Source organism: Manis javanica, chromosome 7 (genome assembly GCF_040802235.1).
Source record: "Manis javanica isolate MJ-LG chromosome 7, MJ_LKY, whole genome shotgun sequence".
Taxonomy (NCBI): domain Eukaryota; kingdom Metazoa; phylum Chordata; class Mammalia; order Pholidota; family Manidae; genus Manis; species Manis javanica.
Genome location: NC_133162.1, coordinates 80,262,774 through 80,288,212, shown reverse-complemented (window position 1 = coordinate 80,288,212; position 25,439 = coordinate 80,262,774). Strand labels below are relative to the sequence as shown.

At 43.9% G+C, this 25,439-nt stretch overlaps 1 protein-coding gene across 7 annotated transcripts in view; it reads right to left on the bottom strand.

The window, feature by feature from the left end:
* Positions 1 to 25,439, bottom strand: part of VSTM4 (V-set and transmembrane domain containing 4) — a 120,880-nt gene that overhangs the window by 81,936 nt on the left and 13,505 nt on the right. For 4 of the 7 annotated variants that reach the window (XR_012133294.1, XM_073241216.1, XM_073241217.1 and 1 more), the window contains exons 3-5: positions 8,395 to 8,463; positions 2,962 to 3,027; positions 1,439 to 1,546 (exon numbers count right to left, since the gene is read on the bottom strand). Coding sequence is in view for 5 of the 7 variants with exons in the window: in XM_073241216.1 (XP_073097317.1) it covers positions 1,439 to 1,546; positions 2,962 to 3,027; positions 8,395 to 8,463 (243 nt within the window). In the remaining 2 variants the exon portion in view is untranslated. The remainder of the gene's footprint in view (positions 1 to 1,438; positions 1,547 to 2,961; positions 3,028 to 8,394; positions 8,464 to 25,439) is intronic. The other 3 variants (XR_012133295.1, XM_036999424.2, XM_036999425.2) reach the window with 1 other exon arrangement.

Below are 25,439 nucleotides of genomic sequence, written 5' to 3'. Positions count from 1 at the left end.
CCTCCTCAGCCTGCTCAGGCCCTGGAGGCTGACTTCCATGCACTGCCCTCTGGCTTATGGTTGCTGGGGCCAGACGGAAGGAGCAGCAGGATGGATGGGGGAGGGGGAGGGGAGGCAGAGGAATGTAAGCTCCTGGCTCCCTCCCTGCCGCCTCCTGGGCTGACACTGCTGAGTCTGTCTCTTCTCCCACAGCAGCAGCTCTCATGAGTTCCCGGAACCTCCCCTCCCCTTGTCCCCTAAAGTCTAGGATGGAAACAGCTTCTGGTGGGTGCTGGTCCCTGAGCACATCCCCCTCCCCCCTTCCTGAGCCCTGCCTGCACCTCTGAGGAAGCCAGGAAACACTACTCAGTGTCCCTGTGTGAGTGTCCCCATAAGCTGCTACCACCAAATCTGACACTTCCCAGCTTTATGGCCTTGGTCTAATGCATAAGATACCCTAAATCATCATAACTACAGGACACTTGAAGGAGCCAGAATGTGGTAAAGAGGTTTTATTGTTGTTGATGTTAATCCTCACAACACCCTGTATCCTACTGTTTCCTTAGATGGAAAGGTGAGGCACGGTGGGTAAGTGGTCAGCTGGTATGTGAAGAGTAGCCATCTGAACCTCAGTCAGTCTAATTTCAGAGCCCAGCTCCTACCCAGCTCATCTCTGGGAGCTACAGCATCCTCATCTGTTTTGGAAACTCTACAGGAGGGAGCACAGAATGGGGTGTTTCAGAGAAAACATATAGGAGCTGGTGGCAATGTGATGTTGACTCGAGGCTTGGTGAGAGGCAGCAGCAGTCACACAGAGTCAGGGTCCTGAGAACCATAATCACTGAGAGCACAGAGGAGAGCTGAGGGTCCTGAGCATGGACTCCAGGGCAACAGGGACACTGACAAGAAGGGAGCCAGCAGGAAGTAAACACTCAGACTGGATGTTTAGGAAAAGAAAGGAGGGGAGCCTTTCTAATCCCACCTGCCTGCCAGGCAGTGTTGGGTGCTCTGATTCAATTATGAACAGTCAGAACAACATTCAAGCTAAGGAAGGTGGTGTCGATTCCATTTCATTTCATAAACAAAAACACTAGTCTAGAGTGGTTAAGGAACTTGTCTAAAAACTCAGCCTTAAGCAGCAGAGTCAGAATCAAACCCAAGTTCACCTGACTCCACGGCATCTTTAGGGAGAAGAGAGGGTTAAGGGCCCTCGGAAACCACCACAGGAAGGGCTTTAAGAAAAAGGGAAATTTAAATAATGTCACCAGTGGTCATAGCTGATTTTAGCAGAGTCCAAAGGAGACACATCTCCTCACCTGCTTTGCTCCCCAGTCAAAGGTAAATAACCCCTGCCTCACAAAGTATTTTTCACCCAAGGTGGTACTTCGCCCAGTGTCTTCCACCTGCCTGTGGTTTGGCTGTGCACCTGTTCCCGACATGACCTTATCTGTTCTCTTACCTCTGGATTTCCTCTTGCTAAAGACAGACTGCCAGATAATGGTCAGGGTGAAGAGCAGGACGCTGAGAATCCCCACACAGCACACAAGCACGGCATACACGTAGAGATCTGGAAGGCAAGGACGAGCTGGGTGATCACTGGAATGGGGCACATCAAAGGAGACACACCAAGTACAATAAACTTCATACATGATCAAAAATCAACTCAAAAATGAACCATAAACCTGAAGGTAAACCATAACCTAGAAAACTTTTGCAAAAAAGCATAGAGACCTAGGACTAAGCAGAGAATTTTTAGACTTGGCACCTGAGCACCATCCAGATAAGGAAAACCTGATAAATTTGATTTCATCAAAATTAAAATCTTTTGCTCTATAAACGCCCACATAAAGAGGGTGAAAAAAGACAAGCTACAGAATGGGAGAAAATTTCCACACCACATATCCAACAAAGGATATAAAGAACTATATGGAATATAAATAACTCCCAAAACTCAACAGTTAAAAAATAAACAATCCTACTAGAAAATGGTCAGAAGCATAGACATTTCACCAAAGAGAATATAAAAGTGACAAATAAATACATGAAAAGACATCCAACTTCCTTAGCTACTAAGGAAATGTAAATTTAAACTAAAATGAGATATCTCATGCACCTATCAGAACAGCTAAAATAAAAAATAGTGGCAATACCAAATGTTAGCAAGTATATGGATAAACTTGGTCACTCAGACATTGCTGGGGAGAATGTAAAATGGTACAGCCACTCTGGAAAACAGTTTGGCTGTTTCTTAAAAGGTACATCTACAACCACCACTCAACTGGGCATTTCCACACTGGGGAATTTGTCCCAGAGAAACAAAAATTTAAATTCATACAAAAACACATACATGTATGTATAAAGCAGCTGCTTTGACAATAGCAAAAACTGGAAAGAACCAGATGTCCTTCAGTGGGTGAATGGTTAAACAAACTATATCCATCCATACCATGGTGATACCACTCAAAATAAGGGTAAAAAACTATTGATACATGCAGCAACTTGAAATCTCCAGAGAATTATGCTTAGTAGAAAAAATAATAATCTCCAAAGGTTACATATTGTATGGTTTTATTTATATCATATTCTTAAAGTGACAAAATTATAGAAATGGATAACAGATTAACAGTTGCCAGAGGTTAAGGAGGGAGTGGTGGACCAAAGAAAAATGGGTTTGGCCATAAGGGACCCTTGTAGTAATAGGAATGTTCTGGATCTTGGCTGTATCAATGTCAATATCCTAGTTGCCATATTGTACTAGAGTTTTGCAAGATGTTACCAGTGGGAGAAACTGGGTAAAGGGCACAAAGTGGTACAAAGGATCTCTGTATTATTTTTTAGAAATACATGTCAGTCTATAATCATGTCAAAATAAATTTCTTTTTAAGTTCTAATAAACCATGTTCATATATGTCTCAGTCTGCTCAGGTTGCTATAACAAATACATAGACTGGACGACATAAGTAACAAACATTTATTTCTCACATGGTGGCGGATCCAGAGTCTGGTGAGAGCTCTCTTCCCAGTTGGGAGACATTTCCGATTGAAATCCTCACATGTCAGAAAACAGAGAACAGGCAAGCTCTTGGATGGGGTTGGTGGGGGTCTCTTCTTACAAGGGCACCAATCCCATTCATGAGGGCTCCACCCTCATGATCTAATCACCTCCCAAAGGCCCTATCTCCTAATACTATCACATTCAGGTTAGAATATCAACATAGGAATTTTGGGGGACACAAGCATTCAGACCATAACAGTGCACATCCATTTCCTAAACTCCAGTGATCAACTTTATCACTGAACTAATCGATACAATGCTAGAATGGCTCAGAAAATGAAAGAGAAGACAAAAGCATTGTTTTAATCTTCCGTGCAGCAAAAAGCTGCAGATGTTTGAATTTAGCAAATGTATGAACTTAACAAAAATGTCTTTGCTGACTTCCTTTCAGCCAACAGACATTTATTATCAGCTGTGTTCTGCCCTCTCCTTGGTATGAGAAATGCAGTGATGAACATCCAAAGTTCCTCTTGTCAAGCAATCAGAGGGCTGTATGGTACCTGCAGCAATAGGAAATATATGCCCAGTATGAGGAGCACACAAAGAGGGACCCAACCCAGCCTGGGGAGGCCATAAGGGGCATCCCAGAGGACTAAAGCCCTGTGCAGAGTCACATGTAAAATAACAGAAAATGCAAAATATATAGAAAGAATAAAAATAGAGACAAGAGAAAAATTTACCATAGCAATAAAAGTGACTTAACAATACCTTAATATTGGCTATTCAAATAAGTTCCCTATACTAAATGAGCCTACGATGGGCATTTACAAACTTAAATGTAATGCATCTCTCACTTTATGTTCTTAAGATTAAATTCCTACAAGAGGAATTTGTGAGTCAACAGAAATGTACCTTTGTCAAGCGCGTGGGACCTGGGCAAGCAGTTAAATGCTTCAGCTGAGAAAGCAAGCATGCTAGGGGTTGCAGGGTGAGTGGCTTCCACAAGTGAGCCTGAAGCAGCAGGGAAGGCTATGGGTAATGAGAGAGCAAGAGGCAGAATGGGATGGAGTCCTTCTGATAATCTCTCCCTGACTCACACCCCAGAGAGGCTCAGCATTGTCTCTGCCCATGAGCTCCTTCTGTGGTCTTAGGCCCAATCAGTACTTTCACCTAAGCTAGTTTGAGTAGGTCCCTGTTGCTGGAAACTTAAAAGCCTGGATTAAAAATAAAATAAGTAGAAAGCATAGTAGGACAAGGTTGCAGTTGAGGGGAGTGGGCGGGTGGATGGGAATGAAGGACAGTCTCCCACAAAGGGAGCTTAGAAGCCAGTCACAGAAGCAGAGAAAGACTGGAGTGAGAATTCTAGAAGTCAACAAGTAGAACACTGTGAGAACGATTCCTTAATAGCAGCAATTGTTGCTGGAAAACACCCACTGGGTTTTCCACTAGGAAGCTACTGGAAAAGTCCTATGGGAAAGCCAATTCAGTGGGATGGTGGGGACAGAGCCAGATAGGGCAGAGGAGTTCAGTGGTATGAGAAGAGTTTGAGATAGAAATACAGAAAACTTTCCTGTAACTAAAATCCAAACTGCTTTCAATACACACACCTGTGTCTCAGACGTGTGGGCTTTGTGGATTAGTATGGTAGAGAACTCTGTGAACGAGTTAGAAGAGAGGCTTGGGCCTCCATTTCAACAACATGAAACTCTGAAGGATGGAGCAAGGTCATAGGCCAGGATTCAGGACAGGATACAGGATGGCCAGTCCTGCATTTACACACTGTGAGCAAATGACTCCGGAAACAGGATTGTGGAGTCGTTTCTGGCACAAGAGAATAATAAACAATGAGGTCGTGTTTCCAGGCAGACAGACACGGAGCAGGTGACAACATCCACCTCAAAGGGATTCCGACATGCTGGCCCCTGGACCAAAAAGACAAGGGCAATTTGGCTCCAGGCTCATTGTCAGAATGGAGAGAAAACCTGTCTGAGCAGAGCAGCACCACATGATCCATGAGCTCACCTCATCAGAACTCTTTCAAGGTCTGGGGACTGCTGGAACCCAGGAGGGACAAGGGCACAGCCAGCATGTCCCATGAGCATCCCCAGAAGCATAATGTGGACATCTGTGGCTCACTCTGCCCTGGCAGGAGGTGAGGAACTCCAAAGGTCCATGTTATGGTTTCAGATCACAGCCTCCTCTACGGGGTACAAAGGGGGCGCTCCACAGGCAGCCGCGGCTACAGAATCATGAAACATCTGGCCAGCCCGAAGGCTCAGCTGGACTGCCAAGCACACAGCCTTCCAGGCTGTGGACACCAGCCAGCAGGCACCAGCCGCCCGTGTGTGCGCCCCACAGGCCTAGGGCCGATCGTGCCTGCTCTCTGCTGTGCTTTTGAGGCTACAGGAACCTTAAAAAGTGTCTCCTGGCAGGAGGAGAAAAGCTCCAAAGAACCCTGAGTTTCCCTGGACTGGGCAGTATCCAGTACCCTGAAGCTCTGGTTTATTCCTCTGTGCCAAGCATCCCTTTGCTGTGTAAAGACAATTACCCTGCTGTATCTACTTAAAACCCTGAAACCACCTCCTCAGTCTTTCTCGGCAAACAAAGGTTAAACCCTGAGCCATTTAAGCCAGGGTGAAAACCTCCTCAGACTCCAGGGCCACTCTTTTGCCGGATGAGCTAGAACAAAGTTGTGCCCTGCCTGATGGAGGCAGATGCAACTCTCTCCAGACAGCAATGCCGGCCCACTGTTGCTGTATCTTCTGACTAACTTTTATGTAAACACCTCTCTAATTATAAATGTTGGCTCAAAGCTTTTAAAACCCAGACTAGGCCAAACAATGCTTGTCCAGAGGCTGAATCCAAGCCTTCAGGTCCAAATTTAACAAAACATCTGCATTTAACCTAATCGGGATTAGCTTTTAAAACAGCACATACGCCTACACACTCAAAATAATTCTAAAAATCTTGTTATATTCCCCAAATTCATTTGCAGTTTTGTCTTTTGCCATTGGTTCTTTTTAGACTCAACTGCAAGCCACCATGCAGAAAATGTCTCCCCACTGCCCCCAGCCCAGGCCTCCCTGAAGCAGATGGTGGGGCCAGCAGGCTGCAGTGATGCTCACGTGGCAGGGAGGTCGAGACAGGGTGCAGGATGTACTTGCACCAGCTCCCTCCCTCCCTCCTAGAAAGCCACGCTGGGACAGGCCATGCCAGGCAGAGCAGGCCCAGAGAGACAGGCACCTGTTGCTAGGCAACCTTGAGGCCACTGGTGTATGCAGTGCTGCTTTGAAGCCTGCTGATCCCAGCATTCCTCAGCACAGTGAAGAAACCCAACTCTCCCCAGGCCAGTCAATCGAGAAGTCAATGCCAGTCCTCTATATTTCCAGGAAAATGCAAATGCCTAAGATATGGCAGTTCTGTCAAGAAAACTGTTTACTTCTATTTTTTTTTAATGCAGCTTATAATATCTTGCTCAGGGCAGAACACCTGAGCAGGAACCCTGAGGGTTTTTAACTCACTCCAGTATCTCACCAAGAGGCCTCACAATGCCTTCTGTGTACTGCAGGCACACAGCCAGGCCAAGCTGAGCCCAAGGGGATGGACATCCATTCTCAAGCCCTACAGCAGCCCTCCCACCCAGGAACAAAAGGGCAAAGGCCTGGGATCAGGCGCCCAGGAATTTCAACTGTCCCTCTGACCTCGCCAACGCTGTGGCTGGGTTAAAAAAGCAAAACACATGGCCGCTGCTGCTGAAATCCTAGGGTACGAGCACTTGGGAAGCAGCTGCTCTGAGGCATTATAAATAGTAAGATTCCAATTCTGCTTCTCCAGAGAGACCTCATTCTCTGTGTTGAGAGAAGAGTGCATGTGGGGTGTCAGATGATTTGTAGAGTTACATGGAGAGGAACCCTGACAGTCTATACTATGTGTGAATTATAAAATATCATTAATTTGACCAAATGTTTTAGAGATGTTAGCAAGCCATGTTGGAACTAAATGCTACAATCCTTCCAAATATGTAAAGTTCTGGGTTTTGTTTCACAATGTTTTCAAAAAAGGAGTCCTTAGACCACTTGCATCAGGAAGCACCTTGAGCCCCTGATAATGTACAAATTGTTTGATCCCTTCCTAAATGCAGTAATCATACTCGCAGGAGGATCCCAAAGTCTGGGTTACTAACAACCTCTCCAAGAGATGCTAATGCATTTGATTATAAATAGGGCTCCTGCTGTCACAGCTGCAGATACCTATCTTAGGGATCCCCAGCATCTCAGCATCTAATATATCCCATCACAGGTCCTGGATCATAGGGCAGCTCCAGAAACATGGGGTAAATTGATTGCTTTTTCAACTGCTTCACTCCAGGAGTAAAGCCACTTTTACCTCTTTATGAATGAGTTTGCATTCCCTAATGAAAGGCTCAGGGGGCAAGCCGGGATTATTGTGCTAGGAGAGGTCATCAGACAAAAAAAAAGGCAGCTACAAAACATGCAGAAGAAAAGGCAGCAAATACTAAGAATCACTGTTGGAGTAAAGCACAATCTGAGAAGTGAAATATTTCAAAACGAAACAACAAATCCTAATGGTCTACCTGGGTGACAATCTATGGCTTGCAAAGGATGTTTACAATGATGGTGACATTTTTCTAAGAGGGAGCATGCCTCTATCCACTGCTTTTAACTAGCTAGTGTTAAAGGCAGGTTTGAATCCAAGAGCTCTCCCTCTAGGGCAAGCTTTCCCTCCACTACATCTGCTGAGCTAAGAAAATGGGATGCTGAAGTCCGGTGGCACACACATCTGCTTCACTCCTTTTGGCTAAGGAGCTATCAATAAATGCCATGCCTTCACAAGATGTAATCTTTCACAATTTCCTGATTACCTTTTAATATTAGTCACTGAACCAAATGCTCTATCTGGGAACTCGCAAAATACATTCCTTTGTTGCTTAAGGTCATAATCCTTAATCACTATGTGATCATAATTTCTGTGAACTTTCCTTACTGTGGCAAAGTTTCTCAACCTCAGCACGCTTAACACTTGGGGCCAGATAATCCTCTGCTGTGTGGGGTGTACAGAAGCATGCCTGGCCTTTACCTCCGAGATGCCAACAGCCCCAGGATGCTAGGGTGACAACAAAAAATGTATGCAGACATTGGCAAATGTTCCCTGGAGGGGCAAAACAGAGCAACAAACCAACTCCAAATCATGCAGCCTGGAGATTTCACCTCTACTCTTTGAAAACTTGTGGGCTGATAACACCAGGGATTCCCATCCTACTACTGAGTAATTTTAGGGCAAAAAAACAGCTTGATATGATGGCAAAACTAAGTTAGGGTCCTGTCTTCCTATTCTACTCCTTTTCTATGATCTAATACCAAAGTAGCATTTTTAATAATAAAGAAATGTTTAAGCTTTACCTTCAAAAAATGCCCAGGTCTCTTTCTTTTTCTCAAGGAATGAATCTTCAGAATATTTGAAGGAAATCACTGTAAGAGAAAAATAAACAGCATAGCATGAAGTAGAATCACTTATGGACCTGACTCACACTGTAATCTAAAATAATGCCATATGGCATATATGATACTTACATTTCTAAAGTGAATTTCACATTTGCAAAACCATATTTAATTGTCACAACTCATACATTAGGTAGAAGTGCAATGACTTTTACATAATAACTGAGACACCTGAGGTATCGGAGAGGGCAATTCAGTTGTCTTAAGTTTAAAAGCCAATAAATAGCACAGCTGGGACTCAGTTCAGTAAAAGTCCCAATTGCCCCATATACTTACAAAATAAAGAGTTCCCCTGTGGGAATTCCAAGAACCAAAATATTATTTATTTTACCACTTTGGGGGGCATCTTTCTAAAATGTAGGGTACTTGGCCAGCTATCCCTACACAGAGGAACCGAAAGTCTGATGGCTCAGGGTCAGCACTCTGAGCACCATTCTTCATACAGGGCAGCAGGCATATGATTTTAAAATTGTTTTGTCGACTCCGTCAGCAGTTGATCACTGAATTTGCTACACCTGCTTTCGACAGGCAAGGAAACAAAATTGAGCTACACTGTGTGAAATCTTGAATGCTGCACAAGAGTCTAAACCGTGGAAAGGTTCCAATTATAGATAACAATCTAAAAATTACCCTCACAAGGATATGAACAGACACTTCTCCAAAGAAGAAATTCAGATGCCCAACAGGCACATGAAAAGATGCTCCACATTGCTAATCATCAGGGAAATGCAAATCAAAACCACAATGAGATATCACACACCAGTTAGGATGGCCAGCATCAAAAAGACTAAGAACAACAAATGCTGGTGAGGATGTGGAGAAAGGGGAACCCTCCTACACTGCTGGTGGGAATATACGCTAGTTTAACCATGTGAAAAGCAATATGGAGGTTCCTTCAAAAACTAAAACTAGAAATATCATTTGACCCAGGAATTCCATTCCTAGGAATTTACCCAAAGAATACAAGTTCTCAGATTCAAAAAGACATATGTACCCCTATGTTTATTGCAGCACTATTTACAATAGCCAAGATATGGAAGCAACCTAAGTGTCCATCAGTAGATGAATGGATAAAGATGTGGTACATATACACAATGGAATACTATTCAGCCATAGAAAGAAACAAATTCTACCATTTGCAACAACATGGATGGAGCTGGAGGATATATGCTCATGAAATAAGCCAGGCTGAGAAAGACAAATGCCAAATGATTTCCCTCATTTGTGGAGTATAACAACGAAGCAAAACTGAAGCAACAAAACAGCAGCAGACTCACAGACTCCAAGAAGGAAGTAGTGGTTACCAAAGGGGAGGGGTTGGGGAGAGTGGGTGGGGAGATCATGGGGAAGACAGTGTAGCACAGAGAAGGCACATAGTGACTCTGTGGCATCTTACTATACTGATGGGCAGTGACTGCAATGGGGTATGGGCGGGGGGGACTCGATAATATGGGTGAATGTAGTAATCACATTGTTTTTCATATGAAACCTTCATAAGAGTGTATATCAATAATACCTTAATAAAAAAATTACCCTCACAAGAAAATGTAAAATATCCAAATGAAATTATTGTTCAACACAACTTTCTGAGATGATGGAAATGTTCTCTGTCTGTGCTGTACAAGTACCAGCCCCTGGCCACCTGTGGCTATTGAGGATGTGAAATGTGACTAGTCCACATGGGACTATGGAGCTGAGGTTGTAATTTTATCTCATTTTAATGGAATTTAATTAGCCACATCTGGTTAGTGGCTACCACACCCAAGAGCTCTAGAAAAGAGAATCTTAGATTTGAACAAGAAGACATAGGTGGTTGGCATGGAGATTGAATCAATTATGAGAGGCATGGAATACAGCAGGGATCACCTGGAACTTAATATTTACTGCCCTTCCCACAAACTTTTGAATTAGTATTGTCATGAATTTCAATTCTGAATTTCCTTTTTTTTTATTTCTCCATGTCTTGTTCTGGATTATTTCCTATTAACCTATCTTGCAGATCACTACTCTTCGTCTCCATCTAACCTGCTCTTAAACCCATCTATTAAGTTTTTAACTTCATTTGTTGTATTTTTTTCAGTTCCAGATTATGCAGTTAATGTTCTACATATCCCAGCTCTCTAATGAATTTCTCCAGCTGTCAACTAATCTCTCAACCATATTAATCATATTATTGTAATGTACATGCCTGATGACTTTCATGTCTACATTGCCTGTAGGCTTGTTTTTATTATTTGTTTTTGCTTTTGATCTTGTCCCTTGGTGTATCTGATAATTTCTATAAGTGACTACCAGACATTGTATATGGGAAATCATGGAAACACCAGATAAAATTTTATTTTCCTAGTAGGGGAGGTGATGACCTAATCCAATCAGGCTTTTTACCATTAGATGCTGGGTTTCAGATTTTCTTTGATCTTGTCTATTTCCGATTTGCCCTTACTTCAGAGATCCTCAGTGGAAAGCCTGGGTTATCTACCATAGGCCTTCCAGTTGTCACCTCATTGTTAGAACTACCAGATTCTCTATTTGCCTCTATACATGCCGATCATGACTTTCTGCATAGCTTCTCTCAACTGTCACTGCTTAAGTATGGTTGCTCTTAAAGAGTTAAGTGTCTCCAAAAGCTGGGCACACTCAGTGCTCTTCTTATGCTCTATCTATCCTCTGGAGGACAATTAGGATAGCTGTGATATATATGTGCACATATAATCATGTAATTATGTAACAGAAATGTATTATGAAATATAAATATGCAGTTAGTAAAGCTGAAATAGTTTTTTTCAGCTTTTCTAATTGTTCTCAGAAGGAGGGCTCTGGTCTGCTGTAAGCTAGTCTGCCATTACTGGAAAAGAATTCCTCTCCCATTAGAACCTGAATTCCTTAACACCAGAAGCTGTGTCCTCTACCTCTATATCCCATCATTTGGCACACTGCCTGGCAACCAATAGATGCCCAGAAAATAAATGAATAATATATTTCTTTCTGGCTGCCCCCAAAAGTAAACAGTCTGGGCTTCCAGGAATGAATTCTTAGTGTATATTTGATCTTGCATGTGGTATTAGATATGTCAGACAATTTGTCCTTCATCCTTTCTGCTTAATTTGACCCACCCACAGCCCCAGTAATCTGCTGACTGCCAGGGCAACCAATCAGATTCCCCCTTCAAAAATTTAAAGTATGAAACATATGGTCACTGTGGGCCCTGGGGGCTGGAAGAGCCTATGGACTTTGGGGTGCATTGGTGTTAGAAAACAAGTTAGCAGAAGTGGAGGTCAGAACCTACAGGAAGAAAATGGGGTGAGAGGACCTGTGGGGCTCAAACTGATCTCAATGGTCCTCTGGGTCCCAAGAGGGCTCAAGTAATTTGTTTGCTGTCCTTGCCTTCCATGAGCTCTGCATCCTTAAACTATCCCCACCTCTTTTCTGCATTAGCTTGAATGGCTTTTTAAGGCTCTCACTAAGTGGCTTAGACTAGGATAACCACAAGGGTCTGACTGAATACAATCAGAAATGAGAAATGAATGTATCTCCAAAGAGTTTAGTTTACAGGAAGTCAAGGACGCCCATCATGGCCCAGGGCCTTACCACTCCTGCTGAGCTTCCCAGGAGCATCAGTGTCATTTGGGGTCTTGTCAGAAGTGCAGAATCACAGGGTCCCCAGTCTGGATCTACTAGATCAGAATCTGCTTTTAAACCTAGATTCCTGATGAATCATAGGTACTTTAGCATTTGAGATGTACCAGGGTACACCAGTTTGAAAAACTCAGTTGCCATTTTCTGGTTGTGTGACCCTGAGCAAGTCACTTGACTGCCCAATGCCTCAGTTTCCCCATTTGTAAAATGGAGGTGATAGTAAGGTGTGAGTGTTGAATGGCTTAATATGTGAGAGGTGCTTAGAACAGTACCTGAGACCTAGCAAGCCGTTTTTATCCAGAAGGATGCAAGCTCCCTGAGAACAGGGATTTTTGTCCATTTTATTCACTGCTCTAATCCTCACACCCAGTTCCAGCATGATCCTTTGCCGTCAGCCCTTTGTCTTGGTGTGTGAATCTTCCATCATACAAATGGTCCACAAGAAAACATTCCTTGTCTTTGTGGCTAAATTTCTACAGCTCAAACAGGCTGCTACTGTTCTAGCAAAGACAGATGCTTCGGGACCACTTTTTATTCATCTCTGACTTTTTTTTCAGAAATGTTGGGCCCTTGGTTTAGTCTCATTACAATTATTTTGCCTTAATAGAGATAAAAGATTACAAGGTTTCCCTAATCGACTTACGGAGCCATGTGCTGAAAGAGCCAACAACCTGGGAATTCAAGGTCACAGAGCTCTAACCAAGGACCCACGGCGGTCCTTATCTCCCCCAACCCCAGTGCAGCTATTTTATGGGAAAGTGCAGCAACTTTGTTTGGCCTATGATGGTCAGCAAAACTGCTCATGATCTTATCTGTTCCTACAAGAATGAAAAACCTTTCCAGAGACTCTGTGAGAGCTTTGGAAATTTTCCCAAAGTTCTGCTCATCCCATGCTATCTCAAAGTGAATTTGACACATTGTCAAGCCATGTGTCTGTGTCCACAGACCATAAGGACGCACACTGTGGGATACAGTCAGGCCCACAGAAGGTCTTCTTAGTGGACGAGCTGCAGGCACACTGACCCCACAGGTGCACACAGAGGACATAAATTCACCATGGCCAACCTGGACACACTGAGGTCGAGAGGCCACTGCAGGGTCAACATGTTAGAGGATGAAGTACTTCAAGGAAACATTTTGCTTGACCAAGGAAAATGAAGCAACTTTTCTAACCATGGATTACTAATTGTTGATCAAAGACTTTCAGAAATACAATGTAAATCTCTTGGTGGAAGAGCATTTTTAATGGTTTCCAATGGTTTAGCCATCAGAAGACTGCAGCCTTTTAAATAAGATTCAGTATATCTTTCACTTTCAATTGTGTTTGCCTCACCTGTGATCCAGCTGGACTCTCAGACAAATGGGAAAAAGGCAACAAACAGCTTTTCCTACCCAAAATGCTGGTCCTTCCTAAGCATCAGCTCAGGGTTCTGTAAGTCCTTACACTCTGATAGCTTACCTATAAATGGGGGAGTTCTCAGCCTAATCCCTCAAAAATTAGAAATTCACATGTAGTCAGCCAGCCTTTTAACAATGGGTTGTCTTGTAGAGTCATGATAGCAGGTGGGGGCCCTACTTCTGTGCTCAGTTTCCAAGGTTGGGAGAGCACTGAGGCTTCTGTCCCCTGCCAGGAGGGAGCATGACGAGAGTAACAGGGCCTGTCCCTCCCTCCACTCCCATACTCTCTCTCATGCCTCCTACTACCCTGGGGGTGGGGGAAGGGGGAGCCCCTGATCCAGGGGAGCTTCTGATAAACTGCCCCTCTTCAGTTAAGAGGAAAGTGAAGCAAGGTGGCTCTGTCTTGCCCATGCTCTGAAACTGGCCTCTCAGCCCATAACTAATGCAGGGGTGGTCAGTATGCGCCCCTTTGAGGAGGTCTCGTTACCCCAGCTGCTGGTCATGATAACCAGCTCTGCTTCCAGGGATGCCCAGCCCCTGGCCACTCATACGCCCTCCCCTCTTCGGTCCTTCCCACATCCAGGGGTCCCATGAGGGAGGGTAGAGCAAGGTCACACCACCTCACACAGGGTGCAGGGCCTCTGGTTCCATGCCAGGCCCGGGAAGGGGTGGGGAGCAGAGTGGTGCAACTGGTCAGGGAAGCAGAAGGAAGTCCAGTTGGGTCTCAGCACCAAACCACTTTTCTCAAATCAGCTTTAACATAAAGCAGGCATTTTGATTTCTGTCTGACTCCTATGCCCATTTATCAATCAGTTTGGGCTCACAGTGGAGAAGAGGAATAAAGAGCACTCAGAAGCTAAGCCATCAGCTGACCTACTGACTGCTTTGTAATTTCCTCAGGACCCCAGCACCCAGTGGGCAAAGCCCTTCTGACCTTCTGGTGAGACGGCTGTCCAGACGCGTGAGCTGCCAACTGTCCTAGGGGCTCAACCCAAGAGAGCAGAATCAGATAAATCAAATAACGGGCAAGTTGCAAGATCCCCCACATCTTGACCCCTCTAGGAAGAACTGGTTGAAATGGCCAAAGGATCAAATAGCCAAGAATGCAGCTCAGAGGGGGCCATCAGGTGAGAAAATGGGGATCAACAGAGGTGAGGCTTAGAACCTCCCCCCCCTGTTTTGAGAGAAATCTTCTGCATCCATGGATGTTTTATTGCCCTTGTCTAGCTTGGATTAACACATAGTCTACAGGCACACACCTGATCATCTACATTTGCTCTCTGACAACACTAAACTATGTTTTCTACCTTTATCTTGTATCTACCTACCACTTCAGCATTTTATTAAAAATAATAATAATAAAGAGAGAAATGTGGTATCCACATATAAATCAAGTATAAAAATCAAATGAATATTCATATTTGAACTGACTGTTCATAGTTCATAATGCATATCAAAACCAAAAGCCTCTGTGATGACTGCCCTTGTAAGGTTCACCATGTAACTTATTCACTATGTAAGAATTTGTTCTCCATGTAAGAAATTGTTCGTTATGCTTCAGAAGATTGGAGACTGACGAAAATTAGGGTTGGGGTAGATTAATGATTGTGCATTGAGCATTGACTCCCCTATACAGAATTTTATTGTGGTTAACAACCATTTGATCAATAAATATGAGAGATGCCCTCACAAAAAAAAAAAAAGTACACACTTCCAATTGTAAAATAAATAAGTAACCAGGATGTAATGTATAGCATAAGGAATATAGTCAAAATATTGCAACAACTTGGTATGGTGATAGCTGGTTCCTAGAATTATCATGTATATAAATGTTAAATCACTGTGTTGTACACCTGAAACTAATGTAATACTGTGTGTCAACTATCCTTCAATAAAAAAAAAAAAAAAGTTACTGGAGCAACGCTCACACCCGAGTAGCATGGACGGCTAGGGGTTCTTGGTGGGAACAGATTACACCACTGTGAGTGGCAGCAATGGAGGCAAAAATGTATACCGATGGTTATGCTCATCGGCAGAGATCCAGGCCCTCTGCATTCTAGAATAATTTGTTCCATACCACCTGGGAGATTAACAGAAGGAGAAAAGAAAAAGAGGAAGAAGAAATAACAGCCATGTAGCATAAATGTAATTCCCAAATCTAAGTTACGCACCCTCATTTGCTTCATGTAATATGAGCCAAATTTAAATATGTCAACATCTCAACAATCACTGATTTTTCAAGTGCTGTATGAAGCATCTGGTGGGCACTCATTGAATGTTCTTCAGTGGTGGTGATGTAAATGTATTTACTAAAATATAGCATATTGAAAAAATAAATAGTTTATTGTGATGTCAAAAAAAAAAAAAAAAGAATGCAGCTCAGAGGAACAAAGACAAACTGATCCTATTAGCCTCGTGTCTGGAAGAAACAGGTTGGAAAGAAAGATTTTAAGTCAAGTTCCCTTTGATGGTCCCTGTGGGGAAACTACCACTCAGAGAGGTGTGAAAACTGAGAGCCTTGATCCCTAACTTGGACAGAACATCCTGCCAACTCCCCTGGGGAGGGTGTGTTTCATAGGCTGTAGCACTCTGCATCCCTGAGTTCATGCCAAGACCCTGTGACACTGTCTTCCTGGTGAAGGGGCCCCCATTTCCTTTCTGGTGTTCTGTTCACTGATGATACTAACACCTTTATTGGGACCTGCACTGAAGGACTGACCCCATTCTCCATGGAGCAGATGGCTAACAAGGTGCTGGGGAGGCTCCTTTCTCCCAAAACTCTCTCCCACCTGCTTCCTGTGCCCCAGATCCCACAACGAAAGGATCTTAAAGTACAACCAGAGGTTACATCCAAACTAAAGTGCATGCTTCTGACACAGAAAGCCTTCAGTAATGGAAGTGTTGGTGGACAGGAGTGAAGAGAGGACAGAGAGGGGAGCAAGGCAGCTGCAGGGCTCAGCAGCAAGGATGCAGGCGGGAGCAGCTGGCATTTAAGAGATGTGTCTTTGCCTTTCTATTTCTACCTGGTCACCGTGAGGTACAGTATTCCCCTAGACTCTACAGTCTTGACTATAGAGGATGTTGTCTTTACTTCATGGCTGAAGACCAGGATTTCTGGTCTTTAGTATGCAGGAAAATTAATTGAGACTCTTGTTCAAAGGATGATTGCCAGGCATCTCCCCTGAGATTCTGGTTTGAGAAATCTTGGGGGTCGGGGGGATGCTCAGGAACCTGCATGACTAGGGCACACTCTCAGCAGGAAACTCTGATGCTCAGGGGCCCAGAACCCATCTAGAGAAGCCCTGCCTCACACAGTCCTAGAGGAGAGGCGAGCAGGGTCCAAGGAGACATTGGAGAGGGGATGCAAGTCATGAGGACCCACACCCTGGGCCTCAATCTCCCTTCCAGATCCAAAAGTCAAAACTAAAACAATGCCACATCTTCAATTCAGTCAAGGGGAAACAAGAGCATAGCAGCAAAACCTGCGAAGGAAGGCTGTCAGAGTGTTATTGACAAAGGACTCCAAATGGGTCCCTTTACATAGCATGTCTCAGGGCAAAAGAATACCATGTGGAAAACACAGTTTTCAAGAAAGTAGTTTTCAAAAGTGCAGACCATCTATAAGGTTTGAAGTGCCTCCCCAAGTGGCCACTCAAACTTAGAAAATGGAGAGAATCTGAGCCAGAGGCCTTCCTCCAAGGACCATGCTATTGCACACCCTCCCTGTGCTTTACTCATTCATCTTGTTCAGGATGCGCCACCCCCAGCTGAAGGGAAGCGGCATGCAGGTGGGGACTGCACCAGTTTTCTTCACTTCGTAAAATCCTTCTTGGCCCATAACAAGTCTTTTTGATCAAACAAGTGAACAGAATTAACACACTACTGTATTGGTGAGTCCAGGCCTCCCACAGGAAGCTTGTGCTGAGACCAGGACACTGTTACTCTCTGGAAGGTGGAAAGAGAGGCCAGGGCAGTGGGCCCATCCTACCCAGACACCCTCCTTCATCTGGTCGCCCTGCCTCAGAGGCAATGGGAAGGCACCAGCATGCCAGGCCATCAAGGCTGACTCCCCAGCAACGTTCTGGCCTTGGACCTACTTGCTTTGGGTCTGTTATGATTTACTTTGTGGCCTATGAGTTCTCAGTTCCTTAAAGAATGGAGGCAGGAAGTTCCAGGACCTTCAGCAAAGATGATTATTTAGTTCTTTCAAGTTGAAAGGAAAAGGGTGGGAGTATAAGGCCCTGGTCCCTGGCATGTAGACCCTACTAATTTGCACCTGGGGGAAATATGGTGAGCAGACACCACCTTGCCTCAGTTTCCTCAGGCAGCATCTTGCACAGATCAACAGAAGAGAAAAAGCTAAGAGACAGGGAGATATTATTGATGATGTGAAGTATGCACAAGAAATGACCCTTAAATACAATAAAGATGAGTCAATGCTTTCGCTGCAAATTAAAAAATTAATATACTCAGTTCACTGTCCCTTCTTATTCAGTGATGGGATAGTTTCCCAGGAAAAAGCTATTAAAATGTAGCTATGTCCCCACTATTTATAGCTGGATCAGCATTCTCAGGGAAGACAATGAGAACTGTCTCACTCCAGAACAACACACAGACCTTTTCTGTTCCTGTTCTCAGAACTTTGCCTATTGCTTCCCTTTCCCCCTCGCCTCTCCAATATTCAGGCCAAAAGCAGTCTTGCCTGGGGCTCAGACAAAGCCATGTATGTGAGTGAGACCTCCAAGTGACCTGCAGGAAGCAGCTGATGAGAAATGGAAAAGCTCCAGCTTTGTCTATTTTGAGCCACTGTCCTTTGCATCCAATCTAAGACAAATTCTAGAAAAAGCAAAGCAAAAGAGCAAACAACATCAATAAAAAACATATTAAACAGACTTCCCATTGTGACAAGGCAGCTGGGAAAGAAGTTTGCTTTCTGAGAGGAAATCAGCCATCGAATACAAAGGCCATGTGGGGGTCTCCAAACACTGGTCAGCAAATATTGAAACTTAGGATAGTAACAGGCCCTCTCCAGACACAACTCCAGGATAGGTCTATATATCTGCTTGCTACAACCTTCCACTCCTTGTTACCATTCATTAAAATGGCATTTTACCAAAGAGCTGGGTCATTTACTCTTCCTTTCATCCAAAATATTCACTATTAAGCCTTTCTGTGTGCCATGTACTATGTCAGGTGTGAGGGTACATCTAAGAAGAATCTTGCAGGGCCCCTGGATCAAGGCCCTTGGCCAGGTCCAACCTTTGCTCTTACCACTGCCCACCTCAGACCCTCACCACAAACATACATTCATCTCCACCAAGTTATTTGCATATTCTTTTCTCGTGTCCACACCTTTGCTCAGGCTGTGTCATCTCCTGCCATGGCATGGCCCATAGCTGTCATAGCTCTACTTACCCTTGGCACCACTGGAATCCTACATCCTCCAGGTGACCTCATATTCTCCCAATGTGTCTTCATCTCTCCTTCACTGCCTGCCAATGACACTCTTTTGTGTGACCCTGTCACACTTTCATTTTATTAGCTACCTCCATAATGCCTGTCAGATTTATACCCATATCTACATATGTCTCCTCCTCCAGATTGTGAGGCTGAGGCCTCATGAGGGTGGGCAATCAAATCTCTCCAACCTTACCTCTCTTTGGACAAGGCAAGTGATGACAGGCTCATAAACTGGGGCTTAATACATGTTTGCTCAGTTTAAGTCTTCAATCTCTTAAATTCTCCCAAGACCCTGGTGGTTGGGATGAGGGTAGGTACAATGAAGAATTGTTTTCAGTGGTGTTTAAATTACACTCCAGTTGTCAATTTGTTCCCTTTGAGTATCTGGACCTGTTGACACTTCAAACATCATGATGTGTGCTTGCTTAATTAAACAGTAACACTAAATGTTTAGTAAATCTCATTCCTAATTATCTATTCCATGTCTCTTGAGAAAAAGGAATTATTTAATTTCTTCCACTGAAACTTGAAACATTGTTCCCTGTGATAGTAATTCCAGATCCAATTATTAAAGTCCCTCTAACATTTGGGGGTTAAATAGATAAGAAATTAGAATTCTACCTTTGTCCCCAAATACTTTTAGGGTAACCGTTTCCTATTTGCTTTGTCCACACCTCACATTTAAAGCTTACTTACATATTTTAAATCAAACAGCAGTTTGGCTTGTTAAACTATGTTATTTGGGGTTAGACTGAAATACTGATTAAATTACAGGAGACAGCCTTTGCAAATTGCTTCCATGATTAACATTTTCACTGTTGATGAAGACATCTCCATCTGGAAGTACAGATTCATTTCAGCTCAGAATATAAGGCTGCTTCTGAGTCTCTCTGGGTGGCAGAATTGGGCTGAAAATCCATTGGAGATAATTTTTTATGAGGTCTGGGGAATTGAAGCTGTTGTACCCCTAAGAGCAAAAGCCTAGAGGAATATCATCACTCTTACAAACCCCAGAGTTTCACACTCCCTAGCGGAAGGGCCCACCTGGTGCCCTCAGGCTAAAGCTCAAAGCCTGGTGACTAGTAAGGACATGTGGGACCCAGAACTGCACCAGGGCCTGCCCTTGACTGGAAGCCCCATTGACCCTCAAGCTTCATCTTGGAAACTCACCTGTTGGCACCTGAAAAAAGTCCAGGCTTATGAGCTAGCCCAGCCTTCCATCACTGCCCGGGGTCATGCTCATGCTTAGAACTCTACAGGGTCTGCATGTCCTGGGAGGGACAAGGCCTGATCAGTGCCCAGGGAGGATGAGTCTGGGGGTCATGGGACATGAAGCAGGAGAGAAAAGGCACAAAGGCAGGGAGGTTCCCGAAGCTTGGGAAGCAGAGGAAGCAAAGGGAGGTCAGAGAATTACTAAAGAAAGCAGAGGACAAAACACAACAGTAAGTGCCTGGACAAGGGGACACAGGGTAGAGGGGATAAAGGGCATGTGAAAGGGCAACAGGGACCCTGATATCCCAGTAATGGGAAGACAGTGAGCTTCTTTTATAAAGTGCATGCCAATGCACAAGTTAACACAGTGTGGAGAACAAGTGTGGGGTCAATGCTCCTTTGCATCTACAGGGATATAGTAAAGTGAACTTCTTCAAGAAGTACCATTGTTTGCAAAAAATTGAACACAGCTAGCTATACATTATTTTGCACTTCTATGGGAGATTTTGGTCCCACAAAATACCAAGTCTTCATCTCATTTCAAAAGTGATCTTGAAATTTACCAGAAAGAGAACTGCTTGCTTCAGTCTCTAGGGACATATTAGGCTCTCAGTTCTTAGTAGAAAAATACTTATATTAAGCTGTTAGATCCAACTACTTAAAAAGCAAAACTGTTAACTATTCCTTTTGGCCTAAGGGCACTGAGAACCAAGAACATTTTGGAAATCTCTGCACTAGTCTATTTATGATGCTTCTAATTCAGAAAACCTGAACAGAGCATAAATAGTCTCTCCCTTTGAGAGAGAAAGAGAGAGACCCTTTACCAAGCAGCTTCATCTTCCAACTGGAAAGCACCCTAAACCTCTGCTTATACTCCCCTTATTTCCATCCCAATTGCACAGTCCGCCTCCCTGCTATTCCTGGGGTAGGCCAGGGCATTCCCATGTAACCCACCTGCAGTGAGGCCCTCACCTGCATCTCACCTGTTCATGATGAATGAGAAAGAAGCTGTTACCTAGACATGGTTGTCATCAGAGCAGAGGACATGGGGCTCACTGGGCCCCCCAGATCAAGGCGAATGCCCTTCATCCCTTCCTAGAACACTGTGCCCCCTGGTCTCCCACAGACTGGGCTCCTGGGAAAGGACTGCTGTACCTTCACCCTCCAGTGCTGATCTTCTCCTGAGAACACTGGGCCTTGTGTAGCCAGCCAATGGGCTGGCCCAGAGGAGCCCACACTGGACACCAAGCCACACTAGCTCCTTCTGCTGCCCCAAACGTTGGAGTTGTCCAGGGCTCCACCCTTGGTCACTGCCCTCTAGAATGCTCACCCATACCCAGGGTTACACCTGCCTGATGTAGAAATCAGTTCTCACTAGCCACATCAGACAGGAGCTTCAGGGCCACATGTCTATGTACCTACTGGACATCAGTGTGGGATAGCCTCCAGCCCCTCATTCTCAATCCTAAACTTCCACTGTGGACCAGCTCCCTCTCTCATGTTCCCTTTGTCAGCAGTGGGCACCATCCTGCACAGACTTACGAGGTTAGACCCCTGGGGGTCATTCCAAAGCTCTCTCGCTTGCCCACATCCCGTCAATTATTAAAGAAGCCTCATTTGTCTTCTGTATTGCTCTCCATTCCTACTGCCAAATTAGTCCTCCACCATTTCAAACCTGGGCAAATATAAAAGACACTGCCTCCTCACTCTCCAGCCTGCTCCCCGCAAATCCACATCCTGAGCAGCCAACAGGGGGATCCATCTAAAGACTGCTTTCCAGCCTTTCCAAGGCCTAAAGAAGGGATTTCCCACACTCCCTGATGATAAAAATCATCCAGACTGCATGTTAAATACTCAAATTCCAGCCCAGACCTAAGAGGCCAAAATCTCCTGGGCAGATACTTGGGAATCTGCATGTTAACAGTGGCCCCTGTGATTCTTATCATTAGGCAAGGATGAAAATAGGGCCTACAAAATCAAGTGTAAATTCCTTAGCACTTGCTACAAGTCCCTCTACTAGCAGCCTTGCATGCCTCCCCTAGTTACCTGAGGCCACTCCCACCTCCCCACCCAGGCTCCAGCTGCCCTGACCCACTGTTGTAGGGTGACCCCTGTCCCACACCAAGTTGCTGCTTCCAACTGTTCCCTGTCCTGCATAAACAGCCAGTGTGAGCTCAAGCACTGCCTTCTCCCACATCCTTAGGGGACTCCGATGCAAGCACACAATGCCCCATGCACACCTTTATCACTGCACTTACACCACATCTATTTGTTTGCGCATCCACCACACTATGAACAGATCCACCCATGAGTCCCCAAGTTTCCAGCATGGTGAAGGCGTGGTGCAAAGCAGGCTCTGGATAAAATACACCCACTGAGTGAAGAGATAAGCGAATCCACACAGCACTGCTGAACACTGGAGTCAATATTATTTTCCAAGGCAATTTCTTCACTGAGCCCAGCAAAGCTTCCTTGGCTTAACTGATCACATCTCAGAAGGCTGCCACTCATTTCTGCCCCTCTTTTCTAGTTTGAATCTCTTTCTGGAAATGAGCCTCCCCAAACGGACTGTGTAGTCTGCACTAGAGCCTCACCGGCGCAGTACACACACCACAGTCACCTTCCTTCTCAGGGACACCAGGCCAATTTGTACGTGGACAGAAATAACACCAGCTGTTTGTGCTGCCATATCACATTGCAGATGCACATCTAATCAACCACCACCATCACCGAAGTCCCTTCACAGAGACAGCCTCTTAGCCTCCCCTTGACTATCCAACTAGTGCCTGAGATTCATTTTCCCCAGATGTGTTACTCTGCCATTTTCCAAATTGAATCTCATTCTGTTATTTCCTGCCTGTATTTCTTACCTCTCTGGATTCATTTTTATTATGTTTTACTCCTCACTGATGTTAAAAACATTTCCCAATTTTGTATTTTCTGTAAAGTTCATTAGGGCAACATGGGCTCCTTTTTCAATGTTATTGATAAAACAATTAAATGAAATCAAACCTAGCCTTGTCCCTCCTGGTTTCCACTGGAAACCTCTTCAGGGGGTTCCAATGCCATGTGTCACTTAAGACTTTTCAGTCCATTTCTTTGCAGGCAGGGCTCAGTGAAATGGTCACATGGCACAAGCAATTGAAGAATCCACGTAACATTCTTTGCCTTTCATTCTACTTCTGTGTAATAAAAATGACATTGACAAGTTCATCTGGTATGACAATTTCTCTAAAATACAACAAGCAGGACTCCATTGTCACCTAGAGGGTCACATAGTTTCATTCTTCATTCTTTATCATATCATCTTGTGCCACACAGCACCAACAATCTATATAGCCAGGAGCCTCCCTCCCATAATCTCAAAGTACACGGTTTGCAGATAACCCCAATTAAATACATCCCCATTCTTCAGAATCCCCATTCTCCATTGTGTTTTATTAATTTGCACACTAAAACATAAAATGGCAACTTATGCTTTGCCCCAAATTAATAGAGCCTGCATTTCTTAGCCAAACCCTTTCAGGGATGTCTCTAGGAAAAAAGCCATGACAAATTCATGTATTAGTGTACTTTTTTTCCCCCCAATAATTTGCTACTTCTTTTTCTTCACCACAGTTTTCAAGGACTTACCTCAGCGTGGGTAAACTCAAAAATATGTAGAGCAAAGTAAAGCAATAACACTGCAGATACTGGGGTGGGCTATTTGGTTTGGTCTTGGGATTTTTGCTCTGGGTTTTTACTTTATATAACATCTGGAAAGTATTTCACAAGCACATGAATAATGAGCTGGACTTTGTCAGGAGCCATCATCTTAGGGATGCAGCATGGATGTGACAGGCTGCAGATTATGTGAAATTCCCTGGATATCCCTGTAGTTCCACCCCTTCCTGTCCCATTCAAAGGATCAAATCAAAGTTTAAGGGATATGGACTGATGTTACGATAACTGACTTGACTCCACTGTAATATACATAAGCAACTTAAAGATGCTGGCCTTTAATCAGTGTTCATGACCGCTTAGTTGTGGGACCCCAGTGATAATCATGAGTTTCATTTATGCAGGAACCTGGCAAGTGAGCTTTCCCAATAATGACCTGTGCAGCCAGTGGGCTCACTAGCCACATCTCCATGCCTCTCCTCCTCAGAGAGGAATATTTGACCTTTCTTTAGTGGTGGTCATTCACAGATCAGAAAAAACTCTAGCTGAGGAAAGGTAAGATATCCTGGAAAATAGAAAAGGTGCCAAATAGCTAGAAGCCTGTAAGTCTCTTGATTAATAAAAAGTAGGCTAATATAGGTTGATGGACCTTTCATCTATCTCTGACAGGTTTCTAGATTGGATTTATTATTATCATTAAGACTTTATTATTTAGAGCAGTTTTAGGTTCACAGCAAAACTGAGGGATGATACTGAGATTTCCCATATGCTTCCTCCCCCGTTGGCAGCATCCCCCAGCAGAGTGGTACATTTGGTACAACTGATGAACCTATGTGGACACACAACTGAGCAGAGTCCATAGCTCACATTAGGGTTCAGTCTTGGTATTGTACATACTATGGGTTTGGACAAATGAGTAATGACACGTATCTACCATTACAGTGTCATAGAGTATTTTCATTTCTATAAAAATCCTCTGTGCCTCACCTGTGCATTCTCCCTCCCCAACAACCCCTGGCAACCACTGATCTTTTTACTGTCTCTATAGTTTTGCCTTTTCCAGAGTGCCATATGATTAGAATCCTACAGTGTGCAGCCTCTTAAGATTGTCTTCTTTCACTTAGTAATATGTATTTAAATTTCCTCCATGTCTTTTCATAGCTTAATAAGCTCATTTCTTTGGAATGGATTTTTAAATAAGGATTTTAAGAAATTAAAAAAGCAAAAGGTAAATTATTAAGAGACACTGTCAGGTCCATCCCAATTGCTTTTCTGATAGATTTACTAGTGGGAATCATGAAACAGTCATGGATACCCCAAAGCTTGCTTTTTGTAAAGCAGCTGACAGTCCTTCACAGTGGCCACATAGGCTACAGGAAAAACTAGAGTCATGATAAAAGCCCAAGTGGTAAAGTTAAAATTCCTAGTACTGTCAAGAAAAAGAAGAGTACAGGTTGATGATTCACTACCTCTAAAATACTGGCCAATGCAATAAGGTTTTAAAAGAAATGGATTTAAATTGGCAGACGTCATTGCAAAGCAACTAAGACTACATCCAAAAAAAATGAAATGACTCATTA